This window comes from Priapulus caudatus, unplaced genomic scaffold (assembly GCF_000485595.1).
Source record: "Priapulus caudatus unplaced genomic scaffold, Priapulus_caudatus-5.0.1 Scaffold684, whole genome shotgun sequence".
Classification (NCBI taxonomy): domain Eukaryota; kingdom Metazoa; phylum Priapulida; class Priapulimorpha; order Priapulimorphida; family Priapulidae; genus Priapulus; species Priapulus caudatus.
Genome location: NW_014577745.1, coordinates 152575 through 169439, shown reverse-complemented (window position 1 = coordinate 169439; position 16865 = coordinate 152575). Strand labels below are relative to the sequence as shown.

At 42.6% G+C, this 16865-nt stretch overlaps 1 protein-coding gene across 1 annotated transcript; it reads right to left on the bottom strand.

Annotated features, from left to right (window-relative positions):
* Positions 1 to 2130: 2130 nt before the first annotated feature.
* Positions 2131 to 4425, bottom strand: LOC106812770. Its single transcript, XM_014816741.1, has 5 exons — positions 4391 to 4425; positions 4027 to 4180; positions 3664 to 3809; positions 3060 to 3239; positions 2131 to 2398 (listed from the first exon to the last, which is right to left on the bottom strand). Exons 2-5 carry the CDS (start codon positions 4173 to 4175, stop codon positions 2217 to 2219), a joined length of 657 nt encoding a protein of 218 aa, XP_014672227.1. The 5' UTR covers positions 4176 to 4180; positions 4391 to 4425; the 3' UTR covers positions 2131 to 2216.
* Between the last annotated feature and the right edge of the window lie 12440 nt (positions 4426 to 16865).

The window sequence follows — 16865 nt, the reverse complement described above, 5'->3', positions numbered from 1 at the left end:
CGTAGACATTGCTTTGAAATAATAGTCAGGTTCACTATGTTTTTTCGTTCAGAATTATGGTAGATTAGCAAACCTATACATTTTTGGAAAGATCATCGCATGAGGAATCCGAAAAACAATGTTTACATTTGCGGAGATACCGGTATAGCCGCCATTTTGGATTTTGAAATTGGCCGCCATAAAATACAATTTTGGCCGTATTTCTGCCTCTAATCACCTCTAAACTAGACTTTTAAAATATGGCTAATCCTATGTTTCAGGACCAAGGAAATCTATTGGTGAGCATAACCAGACTTCTAACTGTAACTTGGTGTTTTTTCAGGAAATATTGTCATTATAAACCAAACAAAATCCATGATTATATAGCATATATTACCCCTTTCACCTGCGGGTTCTACGGCCCGTGGCCGGGACATCGTGCATGACTTGATATATCTCTGCGAAGTTGCACATGAGTGGTCCTACCATGCTGACTGTCATTCTGCAAGCATCCGAATTCATGACGCTTCGCTTCGTGCTGAAGAATTACCGACAGTGATTTCGTTCGGACATGGCACTGTACGAGCGCTCAGTGCACGTTCTGGCATTCAAGACTTGATCTAAACGAGCGTTGGTGCCCGATTGGAGTCAGCTACATGCTGTGATGGCTGCGCTGAGAGTTGAAACGTCCATAGAAAAATCCAAAATGGCGGCTATACCGGTATCTCCGCAAATGTAAACATTGTTTTTCGGATTCCTCATGCGATGATCTTTCCAAAAATGTATAGGTTTGCTAATCTACCATAATTCTGAACGAAAAAACATAGTGAACCTGACTATTATTTCAAAGCAATGTCTACGTACATGCGAGCTATCAGAAAAGTTGGTCACTGCTATAGTTTAATACTGGCCAGCGCTGCCTGCCTTACTTCCTAGAAAAGTCTATGTGCGAGCGAATTTTTGTCACCGCTATACTTTAACACAAGCTCGTTTTTCCCCGCTCATTTTACACAACCCAAATATAACATGAAAAATATTATGTAAGCATGTATACTATATATATGGATAGATATATATTTGAGCAACAGATAACATTGATATATTTTTAGCCTAATTAATCACCTGAGACAAAAATGTATATTGCATCACTCATGGCAAAATAAATATATTGAGAGCGCAGCTGCTATACTAAGAAGTTAGAAAAATATAGTTAGGATTCGAAATAATTCTCTTGGGGCAGAACAATACACTGCAATGTCTACTATGACAAATAACCTCTTACTCAATCACAGAATTTTCTAGCCAAAATCAATTAACAGAAAGCACCATAAATGACTACACGGAATGTTATGCAGCGATAATGTACTATTATACAAGTAGTGCAACGCACTGGTTACTTCACAATGTCCAGACGTGAGATAGGTGGCTAATTAGCTACTCCAGGCGGGAAAAATGACAAATTGTCATTGACATTTTGACAATTTGTCTGTGTCAATTTGTCATTGACATCATGACAATTTGTCATTATTCACCCCTGGCTGCGTTAGTTAGATATGGGAGTTGCACTCCTACACTCCGTTACTCAAAACATGAACATTGAAATGGGAGCTAAACTCTGGTGCATGTGGGATGGTGTCTAGCCTAGCAGCAACATTTATCATTTAGGCGAACAGGAACACTAAGACAAACAGTTAATATTAAGTATTTTCCAGTAATTGCAGTTATTGCACTAGACTTTATGCACTTGTGGTATCAGTTGCGATGAAACATTGCACACGTCTATATTTGTTAATCGACGTGTAATCGAAACCCTGCTCAAAGCTTTCATCAATCCCAGTTACGCAATGTCGTTCACGATATCAAACATCACAAAATCACGTCAACCGAGCACCTGGCTTAGAGCCTGTCTCTGAAATTTTTACAAACAAACTAGAATCACACAGAAAGGCACCCGTCCATCCATTGTGAATTTCTGTAAACCAACTACCCCCACCCCGCAGCATTCCCCACATCTTACGTTAACCTTCATCTCTCCCCCACCCCCCAGCATTCCCCACATCTTACGTTAACCTTCATCTCTCCCCCACCCCCCAGCATTCCCCACATCTTACGTTAACGTTCATCTCTTCCCCACCCCCCAGCATTCCCCACATCTTACGTTAACGTTCATCTCTTCCCACCCCGTTTAGTCATAGCCTTTTCCGAGCGTCGGCAGGGAGGGGAGAGAGCTCGCGCGATCAATAGTAGGCCGTGCCGATGCGGAGACCAGACGACTCCTGGCGTATCTTCGTCTCAAAGTCGTACAGGGAGATATCGGTCGGGACAAAGCCGCTGACGCCGTGGCGACGGAGGTGGGGTCCACCGGTCTCGTCCTCGTGCATGCGCTGCAGCGCATCGCGTAGCGCCACCTTCAGGCTCTCTGCGATGAGACAATGACGAGACGTCATGGCGACGCTATTACAGCGTGCTATTACGCCGAGCGCACACGCGCGACTCCCACAATGTGCTAAACGCATGCGGGCGAAGCTGCGTTAGTGTTCAATCTCAATCCTATGAACACCTGTCTATAAAGGACACTCTTGACATTTCCCTCATGTGGTAGTTATACACTGAAACGACCTCTATAGAATAGACACCTGGCTATTAAGCACACTTTTGGCATCTCTCTTATGTGGCAGTTATACAGAGAAACCATCCGTATCAAATAGACCCGTGTTTGTAACCATACGATTCTACATGTACTCACTAGGCATAATGACTCCACCAGATATTCTACTAGAAGATGATAAGAGAAGTACACTACTTCTATTATGCACATCTGCTTCCTCAGACGCACACACGCCCGCACGCACGCACGCACGCACGCACGCACGCACGCACGCACGCACGCACGCACACACACACACAATACACAAACAAGCATTAATTGCTACATTCTTGCAAATACGAACGTACAGCAATGCACAACCATGCACGTGTACCCACACGATGTACAAACACACACACGCACGTATGCAGGCACGCAGATACGCGCATGCACACACACGCACCGTGACCGTGACGCGACCACACGAACTCACCGGGCAAGTTCTTGTTGATGACGACGGGGTAAGCTGGCAGCGGACCGAGTGAGGCGATCACGTGTAGCTTGTCCTTCATCGACGGATTCTTCATGAGGTAGGAAGCGAGCACATTGGAATCGATGCATGCGCCATCAACGGTGCTGTTCAGAATCATCTCCAGCGACTTTATGTGCGAGCCTGCAAAACAAGCGCACGTGCGTGCTACACAACTGCTGGTGCACATATACATGTCGGGAAGAACAACAATGAAAACAAATTGTTTTTATTTACACCTGATGATGTCAGTACTAAAGATGTTAGAAAGACAGATGGGCGACAGAACGCTACTGCACGTGTGACTTTAAGACACTTTGCTACTAAGCAGTGTTTTTTAGAATTCTAGACATATTGCTGATTCACTGCAGCGCCTCTCAAACTCACCATGATGACATCAGTTTCACAAAAAAAAGGAATCATCTGGCTGTATGATCAGATTGAACTAGAGCATCGTTCTGTATAACTATAGACAATCGTACACAGTGTATGTCACTGTGACAAGCAAACCACGTTTCGTGCTATATACAAGCTAGTGTCACCGATGCGTGCGCACAGATGTCCCCACCTGTTTCCACGATGTGACCAAAGAAACTGGCATTCTCTCCCATGGATTTCAACTGCTTGAGCACCTGTATGTTGCCGCTGAGAGACTCAGAGTCATTGTACGCCCACGTGTGCCCGCGCAGGTCATCAAATTTCTTGATCTTCTCGCTTGGAAGAAACACAGTATGATGGTTAGTTAGAAAGATATGTGTGTGACTCAACAGATTGATTTGACACACCGAAAACTATTTCAAACATGCAAGTAATAGTTTTTTTATTCCGTAAGTACACACACGTTCATAATATGATTGCAGACGTATAATGCAGACGTATGATTGCAGTGCTTGATCTATGTAAACAGTGTCAGCTTATTTCAAAGTGAGACCTTTGGCTCTTGGAAATCACCACGTCACCATAGTAGACAGGGACTTTCTCGGCAACTGCCATTGGGTGGGAGTGCTTTGCAGCACAGGGTAACAGCTCAACCAGAGCATCCTTCTCTTTTAGCAGTCGTATAAAAGAATACGAACACATGAATCCTGGAAAAAACGTGTTTAACGTACATTAGTATGGCTGAGAAGGTCTATGTCCCCCAGGGTACTGCCGGAACGTACCCTGGGTACGGTCCAGTATACCGAAACGTACCCTAGTACTATCTAATATGCCGGACCGTACCTCGCCTACTCGACTAACGAGTCTAGGGAGTCCCCTACGCCTACTCCCTAACCCTAACCATATAAAATAGTTACCAGGGTACGTTCCGGCAGTATCCTGGGGGACATAGACCCTATGAGCATTAGTATGGGCTCTGTACAGTACAAGCAAGGCAATGTATAACAAAATGCATCTTGCATGGTGTGGCATAGCCCGACTCGGCTCTGTCTGGCTGTTTCACGTCGTAGGAGACTGTTTCACCTCTCAGTGCTCTCACCATGTTGTGAGATGCCAGAAGGCAACTCGTGAGAAGTTGCGAGTTGCGAGAAATTAACGCATGAAAAGTTGTGTGAGAACTTGTGGCTATAGAACCTAACTCATTATACCCAATTCCTAATCCGCATCTAATTCTACATACATATTGACGAACAACGATTATAGAAGTATTTTAAACCTACCAAGATCGACGTCATTTCTTGTGAAAGGATCTATACGGGTGGGCGGCGGCCCACTCCAACGCGATTCATAGACCAACTGGACTTCGCGGTTTAACACACGCTCTAAATACCAAATGATACCTTCAAAATACTCAACTGGAAGACTGGGCGATAAATAAGTAATGCACCTAAGCCTGTTATTATTATTATCACACATATTTGCTATTCGAGTGGAATGTTGGCTCGAGAAATGTATAGACTATTTGACGATAAAATCATAAAATATAGGCCAAAACGCCGAACGGAAACAGCTGAGTTCATTCGAAACCACCTAACACGAACATACACTCGTGAGATTAAAAAAACTCTCATACAATCATCACACATTAGTTAGTTATCCACTTTTTTGATATAGACATATATATATATATATATAACCAATAAAGTTTATACAGAAGTTAAAATATGTAAAATTATATATCATTTATTAATCGCCGAGAGGTACAATACATGTCAAAGGTCAAAGCCAATGCAAGGATTTCTTCGACATTTTCCTTTGGGTAACAAATTACATAAAAATGGCATTTTAAATGCCAATGTACCTCAATTATATGAGAAATATATATATATATATATTCTTCTTTTAGTGGCAAGGGGATTGTTGACACAATTTTCCTCCAAGATCCTAGAAACGCTATCCTAGAACGCCATCGGCTTAGCCTTATGACTGTCACTGTGACTATGACTGAGTTATGTACTAAATTAAATGTCTATAAATGTCTAATGAGTAATGTAGGTAGGCCTAGCTCTAGACTAGCACTGGCAGCAAGAACAAGCCCGCACGTACAGCACACACGCGCCCATTCACTATAATATTAATAACAAGTTGTTATTATACTTATAGTCAATCAATGGGCGCGTGTGTGCTGTACGTGCGTGCGGGCTTGTTCTTGCTGCCAGTGGACTCTAGTAGTAGTAGTACTAGTAGTAGTAGACTAGTAGCAGGAGTAAGATAATATAGGAGGAGTATGACACTCCAAAACACGTTAAATTCAACATTTGCTTGCCTAATTTTACCGATGATATATTACGTGCAACTCGATAAAAATTGCATCTAAATTAGCGTTGGACATCCACCTTCTCAACTCAAACTTTACTGTAGTTTCAATGCCTGCTTCTTTTTATGGAGATATAGCTTTGAACGTCACACATGGTTCTATAGCGGGTATGCTTTAGGCCTTGTGGCCTGTAGCTTTCCTTGCCTTTCGAAACTGTTGTTATGCCAGTGTGAGGACGTATGGTTGGCGGTGGGCAGCGGGGTGCCAATGGGGGTTTTGAAATGTACGTGTACCCCGGTAACGCGCAACAGGGGCATTCTTGTGAAAAGACAAGAGACCAGTTCCTCACGCTGCATAAGCAACAGTCGGAAGCGGAGAAAGCTAAGCACAGCCTAGTCAAACGCTATGACCATGTGTGACGTTCAAAGCGTATATCTCCATAAAAAGGAGAGGTTATGGCCGAAACTAAGTAAAGTTTGAGTGAGAGGTGGAGTGTCCAACGCTAATTTAAGTTGCCAATTTTATCGGTTGCACGAATATCCTGCCTATATATCTTACTCCTCGGTAGTAGTAGTGAGTAGTACTAGTAGTGGCGCAAATCCACGTTTAGGCACCTATAGGTATCACGAAGTTGCATGCACAGATTTCTGTGTATCATCACTGATGCTCAGATCTTTCCGCTATATCAAGATGATGCCAAACCCTAACCGCTATAACCCTAAGTCATAAAGTTAACCTTACTCCTTAGGTTCACGAAGGTGTTAGGGCTTAGGGTTGGGCGGTAAGGGTTAGGATAGGCGCTTTGTTGCATCATTCCTTGGCATTACGGAAATGAATGATGATACACAGAAATCTGTGCATCACTTCGTGATACCTAAGGTGCCTAAAGTGGATTTGCACCCTAGTAGTGCTCATAGGGTCTATGTCCCCCAGGGTACTGCCGGAACGTACCCTGGTAACTATCTGATATGGTTAGGGTTAGGGTGTAGGCGACTCCCTAGACTCGTTAGTGGAATAGGCGAGGTACGGTCCGGCATATTAGATAGTACCAGCAGAGCATATAAATCACGTTGATTTATATGCTCTGGTACCAGGGTACGTTTCGGTATACCGGACCGTACCCAGGGTACGTTCCGGCAGTACCCTGGGGGACATAGACCCTCTCAGCTTTAGTAGTAGTACTATAGCCTGCCTTCATTAACTGCTGCAGGGCTATATAGAACATCTTGAACTAGATTTCGCAGTGACACCGGGTCCCGAATAATTCCATGAAAAATGGCTCCCAAAACGCAAAATGATCGGGCTGTTTAACACTTAATATTTATCTACATCGACATCTCACCTATCTTTTTGAACACTTTCCACAACTTTACACTATGTATTTATGCATTTATTCCTCACAAGTCAGCACTACTGGCAATTTTGTTTGAAATGCTCTAGCGTGTGCACGCGCAGCGTGAGAAACTAGCGGTCGCCCAGTCGCCAGTGGCGATTAGAAAATCGATCGGGCGACTGCTTGCTCGTGTCAGCTGGTCCGGCGGGTCGACTAGATAATCGCCGCACAGGAAATAAAAAAATTACCAAACTAACCTAGCTTCTACATTATTCTAATGAAATGAATGGTAAATTTAATCAAATATAGACTAAAAATAGTCAAATTCGGAAGCTTAAAGTCCATGCGAAGTAGGACTGTTATCGATGCCCACCTCATCGATAAATCGCGATGGATTTGCGTCCGATATCGATATCGAAATAAATCGAAAAATAGCGATCCGATTTTGTTGTTGTTGCTAAAATGTAGCCAGCGAAGCATCGGTAGCATTTTTGACTGAGCGGCGCCATTATCGGAAGTAGTGCAGGGCGCATGCATACAGAGACAATCAATAACTGTGGTGTTCTATTATCTCTGGTGCGTATTCTGTCTCACTGATCTCTATAATAAAATCTGTCTACCGTAAAAGCATGTCTGCTGCTTCGCCATCGCCGCGACGCCAGGTCAATCTGGTTGAATTCAGATAAATATATTTCGCCCATGTTGTATTTAAGCACAGCGATGTATAAAATGCATAGTTATCATAAGTAGAACACAATACATGAGTTTACTGTACTTTCACGGCTCATGTTTTAGTACATAATTATTAAATCGAATCGAATCGAATCGGATCGAAATATCGGAGAAAAAAAAATATCAATAATCGAATCGAAATAATTTGATACCAATGACAGCCCTAATGCGAAGTACACAAACCTATGACACAAACTCTATGTTTGTTGTGTTAAATTTTTTAGGTTAGGCTGTTAAACCTCTGCTAATTCGATAATACTGGGCATCCCCGACCAATCAGCAATCGCGTAATAAAATATGATAATTTATAGGAATAATGGGCGGTCTTCAAATATGATAATTTATAGGAATAATGGGCGGTCTTCAAATATGATAATTTATAGGAATAATGGGCGGTCTTCAGAGACTGCTGATCTTTGAAATCGACTTGCGGACTTATTCCGATTTACTACACATCAGTGTATAGAAACGAGTAAAAAATAAAATTTTTAAGAATACCTTAGAATGCACATCACCAAATTGCACCATCCCCCCCTATAAAAACGTCCCCACATCCGAGTCATTCACTTTGCTACGACAGAAATCCTGGACCAGTGCCTACTGACCACTAGGACCAGTACTTCCTCAGAGGCACTGGTCCTGCTGGACCAGTGCCTCCAATTATCAGTTTTTTACCCTGACGCGTGACGTCACCCGAAATGTAATAGGCTGCACCATAGCTGCCATGTGTTTTGTCTACATATCCGGTGACGTCATGCGTGCACACGCTAGAGCATTTCAAACGAAGTTGCCAGTAGTGCTGACCTGTGAGGAATAAATGCATAAATACATGGTGTAAAGTTGTGGAAAGTGTTCAAAAAGATAGGTGAGATGTCCATGTAGATAAATAAGTGTTAAAAAGCCCGATCATTTTGCGTTTTGGGAGCCATTTTTCGTGGAACCTTTCGGGACCTGGTGTAGCTGCGAAATCTAGTTCAAGATGTTCTATAGCCCTGCGGCAGTTAATGAAAGCGGGCTATAGTACTAGAGCTAATGTAGGCCCTAATGTATGTGGAATCTTTTCGTCATTTGCAAATGTTAAACCATAGCCTCACTGTGTGAGTGTGAACCAGGCATTGCATTGGAATTGCTGTGATAAATCCAAATCGAATCCACCAAAAATCCTCGGTGTAAGCATTGGCCAGACGAAACTCAGATTATGTGTCAGTGTGTGTCCAACTCCACGTCACAAAGTTAGTGTTTAATACTATTACTGAAATACTCATGGCTTGAAACTAACGCTAGCCCGCTCGCTCGAGGCTAGTAGTAGTAGAAATCAGTAAGGGCTAGTACTTAGTAGAATGTCTGGGCTGACCAGCTCTGTTGGCGAGTGGGAATGCCTACCAGATAACATATTACCAGGAGTAAGATAATCTAGGATCCCTATATTATCCTAGGATAATAAGGATAATATAGATATCCTTAATAATATCGATATTAATCCGATTAATAAAATCGATATCGATCCTTAATAATATAGATATCCTTAATAATATCGATATTAATCCGATTAATAAAATCGATATCGATCCTTAATAATATAGATATCCTTAATAATAATAAGGATAATATAGGATATCCTATATTATCTTACTCCTGATATTACTAGTACTTTTTGAGCAACTACTAACCCGACCGAACTAGTAATAAGTAGTATAAAATTTGCGTGTCCAAACATAATAAAATTGCAAAACCTAAACATAACAGTCACGATGCTGAACTCTGCCATATTGGATACTGTAGACTTTACTACCTGATTAAACCACATTAATAGTCAGACAATAAAATCGATTTCAACCACCATGCGCTCATGCCAATCCCCTCACAGTGTATACGCAATACGTTTCCAGGGGTAGAAATTAACTTTTGAACACGGGAGTCCAACGGACTCCCTACCCTCAAAAAGAGGGAGTCCGCAGCAAAAAGAGGGAGTCCGCAGCAAAATGAGGGAGTCCGCAGTCTGAGGTTCAAGATTGTGCTTATTTTTAGCTCACCTTCAATAGACATCGTCAAGAGGAGCTATTGCCATGGGTCGTCGTTCGTCGTACGACCGTCCGTCTGTCCGTTCGTCCGTCCGTCTGTCCGTTCGTCTGTCCTTCCGTCAACATTTGGCTACGGTCAACGATAACTCAGGAATCGTTTGACCCACATGTTTGAAATTGGGTCTAGTTGTTACTGCTATGCTCCCATATTAAACGTCCTATTTTGGAGCATGCCAGTCGACAGACTTTCGAGCCACGGGAATTTTTTGGCAAAAATGGGAATTGCCATTAGTCAGTTACGGTTCAACGGATTTTGCTCATTTTTGGTATGTGAATGAATAAGGACCAGGGGTTTTAATATTTAAATTATGCAAATTAGGTAGGTTTTGGCAATTATATAGCATATTATGTTATAGACACGCAGATAACAGTCTGTGGTGTCACACTCGTCTGGTTCGTTTTACAAGATTTCATTGGCAATATCTTTAATGCAAAATTGGTATTTCCTCTCCACCCTGCTGATAAAAAGGATACACACACACTACACACACAACCAACACAACCACACACACACAACACACCTACACACCACAACGAAAGCAACAGAGCTCAAAAATCACACGTAATTAAAGTTATTAAACACCCTTATTCTATACTTGACTTTGTTTTTATATATATATATATATGTTATATAATATATAATACATACATATATATATTTATATATTACTATCAGTATATTACCACATTATCCGACTTTTATTATATTTTTAGGCTCGCCTTGACATCGTCAAGATGAGCTATTGCCATGGTGTTTCGTCCGCGTACGTCCGTCCGTCGTCAACATTTGCTAGCGTTCTACGATAACTCGAGAACCATTTGACCCACATGTTTTAAATTGATATAGTTGTTTACTCCTATGGGAGAGGTTGAACGTTCTATTTTGGAGGCACGCCAGTCATCGAGCCACTACATTTGAGCCACGTCCACTTTTTGGCAAAAATGGAATGGCCATAAGTCAGTTCAGGTTCAATGATTTTGCTCATTTCTGGTATGTGAATGAATGAGGACTGGCCCAAACATATCACCACGGTTTTTATTTTTTATTTTAAATTATGCAATTAGGTAGATTTTGGCCAATTTCACTAGCATTTCAGTGTCTGCCTACGTCAACGATAACTCAAGAACCGTTTGACCCACATGTTTCAAATTGAATACAGTTGTTACTCCTATGGGAGAGATTGAACTCCTATTTTGTAGCACGCCAGTTGACCGCTACTGTTGAGGCCACGTCAACTTTTTGGCAAAAATGAAAATGGCCATCTAATTCATTTTATTAGCTCATCTGACATAGTCAGATGCAGCTTGTAGAATCGCATGATCGTCGTCCGTGCGTCCGTCCGTACGCCGCCCGTCCGCACAGTTGGGCACAAATCTTAACGCGTCGACGTACGGTCACGATATTTGGGACGTGGGGGTAATCCGAACGAGTTGGATGTCGAAGCTGGGGTCAAAGGTCAAAGGTCAAGAGTGTAAAAGAAGGGGAACATTCACTCCTTAACTTAAGGTATAGGGAGGGAAAGTGCAGAATTGAGCACAAATCTAAACGGCTCGACCTAGGCTCGTGATAGTCGGTGTATAGCATCATGGTATGGAAAAGCATCACTGTGCCGAATTGGAGGTCACAGGTCAAAGGTCAATGTGCACAGGGCAGATTTTAGACATTTTCTGAGGACATGTGTGACGGAGCGATGTGAAAACTTTTTTGTTTCAGCGGTGACCTAGCATTTTTATGGGCTTTATTGAAAGGACCATGAAATATGCTTCCACTGACATGCGCGAAGAGTAGTGTCGGATAACCTTTTGACCCTCAAGAGGAGGTTAAACATTGATTTGCTGACTGTTAACAAAGACTGACTGTCTTTTGCTATTATTAAGCCCATACCTGTGTCAATGTGAGGCTACAGTTGCACAGTTTAATTGCAAAGGCAAATGTTTGTTGACAAGGTTTACGCTCCTTAAATCATATGATTTTCTAAAGCAGTCTGTCTATAGCACCCTGCCCCTGGGCCTGAAGGCTGAATGATGAATCAGTGAATGCTCGCATGAGGCAAAAACACAGGCAGCTCATGGCTGGCACTCTTCTAATCATAATTGTGCCCTGCCAACGCTGCAATGCACCTGTTAACTCACAGCTGAGCAAATTATCACCTGCCTGAATATACTTACTTGGATTTTAGCCTGTACCTACTGTAGGATTTCAGGAACGATGCCATCTTTGATTATTGATTACACTTGCACGGCCGATCTCGCGGCAACTATAGGCTAGTTTAAATAGATTTTATTCTCATGTAACTTTGTTAAACGAATAAATAATAACTACTAACTAGTACCATATAATATATAATATTACTTTTCATCTTGAATCTTAACATATATCATGTAGCTATGGCCGTGTCGTATCCATTTACCAGTTGTGCGAACATAAGCTGTTACCATAGAAATATATAGACACTATATATATTATGATTTCTATGACTGTTACACTCAGGGCATAGGAAGAAAGCATTATTGAGGGGGCAGTAAAAGGCATCATCGCTGGGTTTTAATTTTTAGCTCATCTGACATAGTCAGATGCAGCTTGTAGAATCGCTTGATCGCCGTCCGTCCGTCCGCCGGGCGTCCGTCCGTCCGTCCGGCGTCCGTCCGTCCGTCCGTCCGGGCTCCGCCGTCGTCCGTCAACAGTTGGGCACAATCTTAACCGCTCGAGCGATACGGTCACGATGGGATGTGGGGGGGTAATCCGAAAACGAGTTGGGATGTCGAAGCTGGGGGTCAAAGGTCAAAGGTCAAGAGGTGTACAAGAAGGGGGAACATTCACTCCTTAACTTAAGGTATAGGAGGAAATGCAGAATTGCGGCACAAATCTAAACGGCTCGACCTAGGCTCGTGATAGTCGGTGTATAGCATCATGAGTAGGAAAAGCGCATCACTGTGCGAAATTGAGGTCACAGGCAAAGGTCAGTGGGCACAGGGCAGATTTAGACATTTTCTGAGACATGGTCTGACGGAGCGATTGAAAAACTTTTTTGTTTCACGCGGTGACTAGCATTTTTATGGCTTATTGAAAGGACCATGAAATGTCCCTTCTGCTGACATGTCGAAGAGTAAGTGTCGGATAACCTTTTGACCCTCAGAGGAGGGTTAACTTGGATTGTTGACTGTCTGTTAGAAAGAATTTGACTGCCGGTTTGCTAGTAGAACTATACATGCCTGGATGTATGAGGCTACAATGTCACAGTGAAATTTCAAAAGCTAAATTTGGTTAAAAGAAGGTGTATATTCCTTAAATGTATAATTTCTATGTCATTCTGTACTGTCAGTATGTTACATGTACGTATGCCACTGCCAGTGGCTGTGGCTGTGTTGGGGCAGTTTTGCCTGCATTAATTGGTTGCAGGTGGCAGCTCTCTATGGCAATTTGCAGCCTGTAGGCTTGCGTAGGTAAATGGATGAGTGCTTACCTATTCTGTCTTGCAAATAGTTGTTGCTACTACGAATGATGGGAGCTTCCATCTTTAATCTGAAGACACTTAAACGTACGCGCCATCTCGTGGCAACTTTCATAACGATCCCAACGAACATTCTTTGAGAAGGTTCCTGATACCATCCCTGTGCATTCCACTGTTTCGGCGTGTAATGTGAACACATTGGGACTAACAGGGTTTCTAGAATCCCTCCACTCCACCACAGAGTCACCGCCAGTAGACGTTAGATGAGCGCTGTCGCTATGCGGCACTTGTTTTATATAATTAGAGAGAGAGAGAGAAAGTCTAAGATAAAGAGAGAGAGAGAGTAGTAAATTGAGACGGGGACAGGAAAACGGTGATACGGTGTGTATGCGAGCGGGAAACGGGGTACCAATGGTCGTGCGAGATGTGTGCAAGGGATGGGAGTGGGAGGCAGGGGGAGGGAGGTCGAAGGCAGGGGGAGGGAGATGGGAGGTAAGGGGGGGAAGTGAGAGGCAAGAGGAGTGAAGTGGGAGGCAGGGGAAGGGAGGTGGGACGCAGGTGGGAGGGAGGTGGAGAGAAGGACCGCCCCCCCCTCTAATTAAACTTGGAGATCCATGCTCATATGTTGAAATCTTTATATAGATAGATAAAATAGATTAGCTGTGAATCTATGACACAAATTCGAAGTGAAAGGCAAGTACTCTTATATAAAGGGCAAGCCTGTTTTTGTGTCTGTCCGTCTGACTATCTTTTCACCCCCGTAAGAGTGCTCACCACCGAACACCATATATATCTTAAATCAGCATGTCGCGATGCCTAAAGCAGGTCAAAATAAATAAAATACACAAATAAAAAGTTTAAAATTACAATTAAAATTATTTATTATTTAAGAAAATGTCCGCGAGGTGGCGCTATATGCGCGTTCACCTCATCTATCAACTGCATGTTGAATTTGCATTTGACCCGCGTATTTTCTAGCTGTTATATTGTCGACTATTTGTGTAGTTCTATAAAACAAATTTTAGCTTCGAGGAGGACAAACGTGTCGTACATGACTACTGCTGAAGGTATAAATGCTCAACTTGCTGCTTATTTTTGCGGCAGGCACTCGGGTACTTCGTATTTTCGAGTTTTTCAGTATTTATCTCCTACAATAAATCGCCGGATCTATCCGTCTGTCTGTCTTCTTGAGACGCAGTAAGAGGTCACCCGTGAGGTATATTCTCAATCACCATGAGGCAACGACCATGTTTAAGCCAAAACAATTTGCACAAAAACGCCAAATTAAGGCAAAAAACAACACAGTGTCAGTGGGCTATATGCCCGGCAGCCGGCGTATTATCTGACGGCTGCCGGCACGGTCTTCGATTCCTAAATGCCCGGCAGTTTTTAATTTAGCCGTTATCTCAGTAAACAAGGGTTAGGGTGTAGAGTTAGGATTAGGGTTAGGTTTAGGGCTAGAGTAGGGTTTTTGTTAGGGTTAGGTTAGAGTTAGGGTTAAGAACGTGCCGGGCATTTAGGAAAACGAAGACCGTGCCCGGCTGCCGGGCATATAGCCACAGCGAAAAAACAAACAACAGATTTCGGTCAAAGTAGCGTTTACACACCCATGTCGTGAGTTTGGTTAGGGTTAGGGTTAGGGTTTTTAAACCTGGGGTTGTCAAATAGGATTTGGCCCAGATTTTCCCCCAAAAAATACTAGCGCAGCAGAAAAGTTAACAATAACAGCAATCCTAGCGCTCGACTATACACTGCAGCAGAAAAGTCAAGACGAATCCTAGAACAGCAAACAGCGCTCAACTATAGTCAGGCTCAAAATCAGGCAATCGCATGAAATGCCGAAACGCAAGCAATAGCAACAACGCATGAAATAGCAGAAAAGCAGTAACCCCCAAAAAATCCCGGGCATCGCCGGGTAGCCCAGCTATAAGGTATAAATGCTCAACTTGCTGCTTATTTTTTCGCAGCACTCAGCTACGTACTTCGTATTTTCGAGTTTTTCGTATTTATCTCCTACAATAAATCGCCGGATCTATCTTCTGTCTGTCTTCTTGAGACCAGTAAGAGGTCACCCGTGAGGTATATCTCAGTCAGCATGATGGAGACGACCATTTTAAGCCAAAAACAATTTGCACAAAAATGCAAATTAAGGGCAAAAAAACAAACAACAGATTTCGGTAAAAGTAGCATTTACACACCCATGTCCAAACTGCATGCAGTGCCCCTTCCCACACTCAGGATAATACCCACTGCCCACAATGCTAGCACTATTTTACAGTAGGCGGAGCTCCGCGGAAATCCAGCAAATGGCAATCCAACGGCCGCAAAGTCGCCGTTCAACAAAACATTAGAAATTTCTATGATTTGCATGTTTGTTGGTGGACAAATTTAGATGTTTTAAGCTGAATACGCAAAAATGTATCAAAGACAATGTTTCGGAATTAGGTATATTGGCAATCATCCCAAAAATTCATGATAAATACGTCAACTTAGTTTAGTAAACAGCGTAATGATTTGAAAGTAGTAAATGGCGCACTATTTCGTATCACTGTTTTATCAAATTTCTCATAAAATAATGGGTGGATTTTTAATATCTTTGCAGCTTTATAAGTAGCACACCGTATTACATAGGACAGGAGTAACGGGGTCGCTGTAAAACTTATAGTAAAAAAGCATAAGAAATTCTTACGGAAATCAGCTTGTGGCAGTGGTAGAATTGAGCCAGAGCGAGAGCGCCATCTGTCGTGGAGTTTGACCCATGTCGTGAGTTTGGTTAGGGTTAGGGTTAGGGTTTTTAAACCTGGGGTTGTCAAATAGGATTTGGCCCAGATTTCCCAAAAAAATACTAGCACAGCAGAAAAGTTAACAATAACAGCAATCCTAGCGCTCGACTATACACTGCAGCAGAAAAGTCAAGACGATCCTAGAACAGCAAACAGCGCTCAACTATAGTCAGGCTCAAAATCAGGCAATCGCATGAAATGCCGAAACGCAAGCAATAGCAACAAACGCATGAAATAGCAAGAAAAGCAGTAACCCCAAAAAATCCGGCATCGCCGGTAGCCCAGCTAGTCATTTAATAAAATAAACCAAAATCGCATGGGGGGAGATAGTGAGCGTGTCCTAACAATGATGTGTACGCAACTGCGATACTGCATACTGCGCCTAACAAATGTGTCACTACGCACGACTGAAATGTACGTTCATAACCGTAGCAACAGACCCAGATGAGCCCAGACGCTCTGCGGCTCTTGTTTTGTTAAATTTTGGTATGTGAATGTGTAAGGCTAGCCCCAAAACAGTTGTTACTCCTATGGAGAGATGACAACGTCCTATTACGTTTATTTCGTCTAACTGGTCAACAACTCACAATCATACCTATATACGTGTAATATTGTGTTTTAGATTCTTCGTTACAGTAATTTGACTGGAATATTTTATTGTTTTTATTTGCGCGATATTCGAAAACCAAAATGT

What these genes read in the sequence shown, in the direction of transcription:
- LOC106812770 (XM_014816741.1), bottom strand. Translation starts at nt 4,175, where the DNA reads ATGTGTTCGTATTCTTTTATACGACTGCTAAAAGAGAAGGATGCTCTG. An exon ending in GTGATTTCCAAGAGCCAAAG is followed by an intron (nt 3,810 to 4,026) that starts GTCTCACTTTGA and finishes GTTTCTTCCAAG; the next exon opens with CGAGAAGATCAAGAAATTTG. An exon ending in CATCAACAAGAACTTGCCCG is followed by an intron (nt 2,399 to 3,059) that starts GTGAGTTCGTGT and finishes GTCTCATCGCAG; the next exon opens with AGAGCCTGAAGGTGGCGCTA.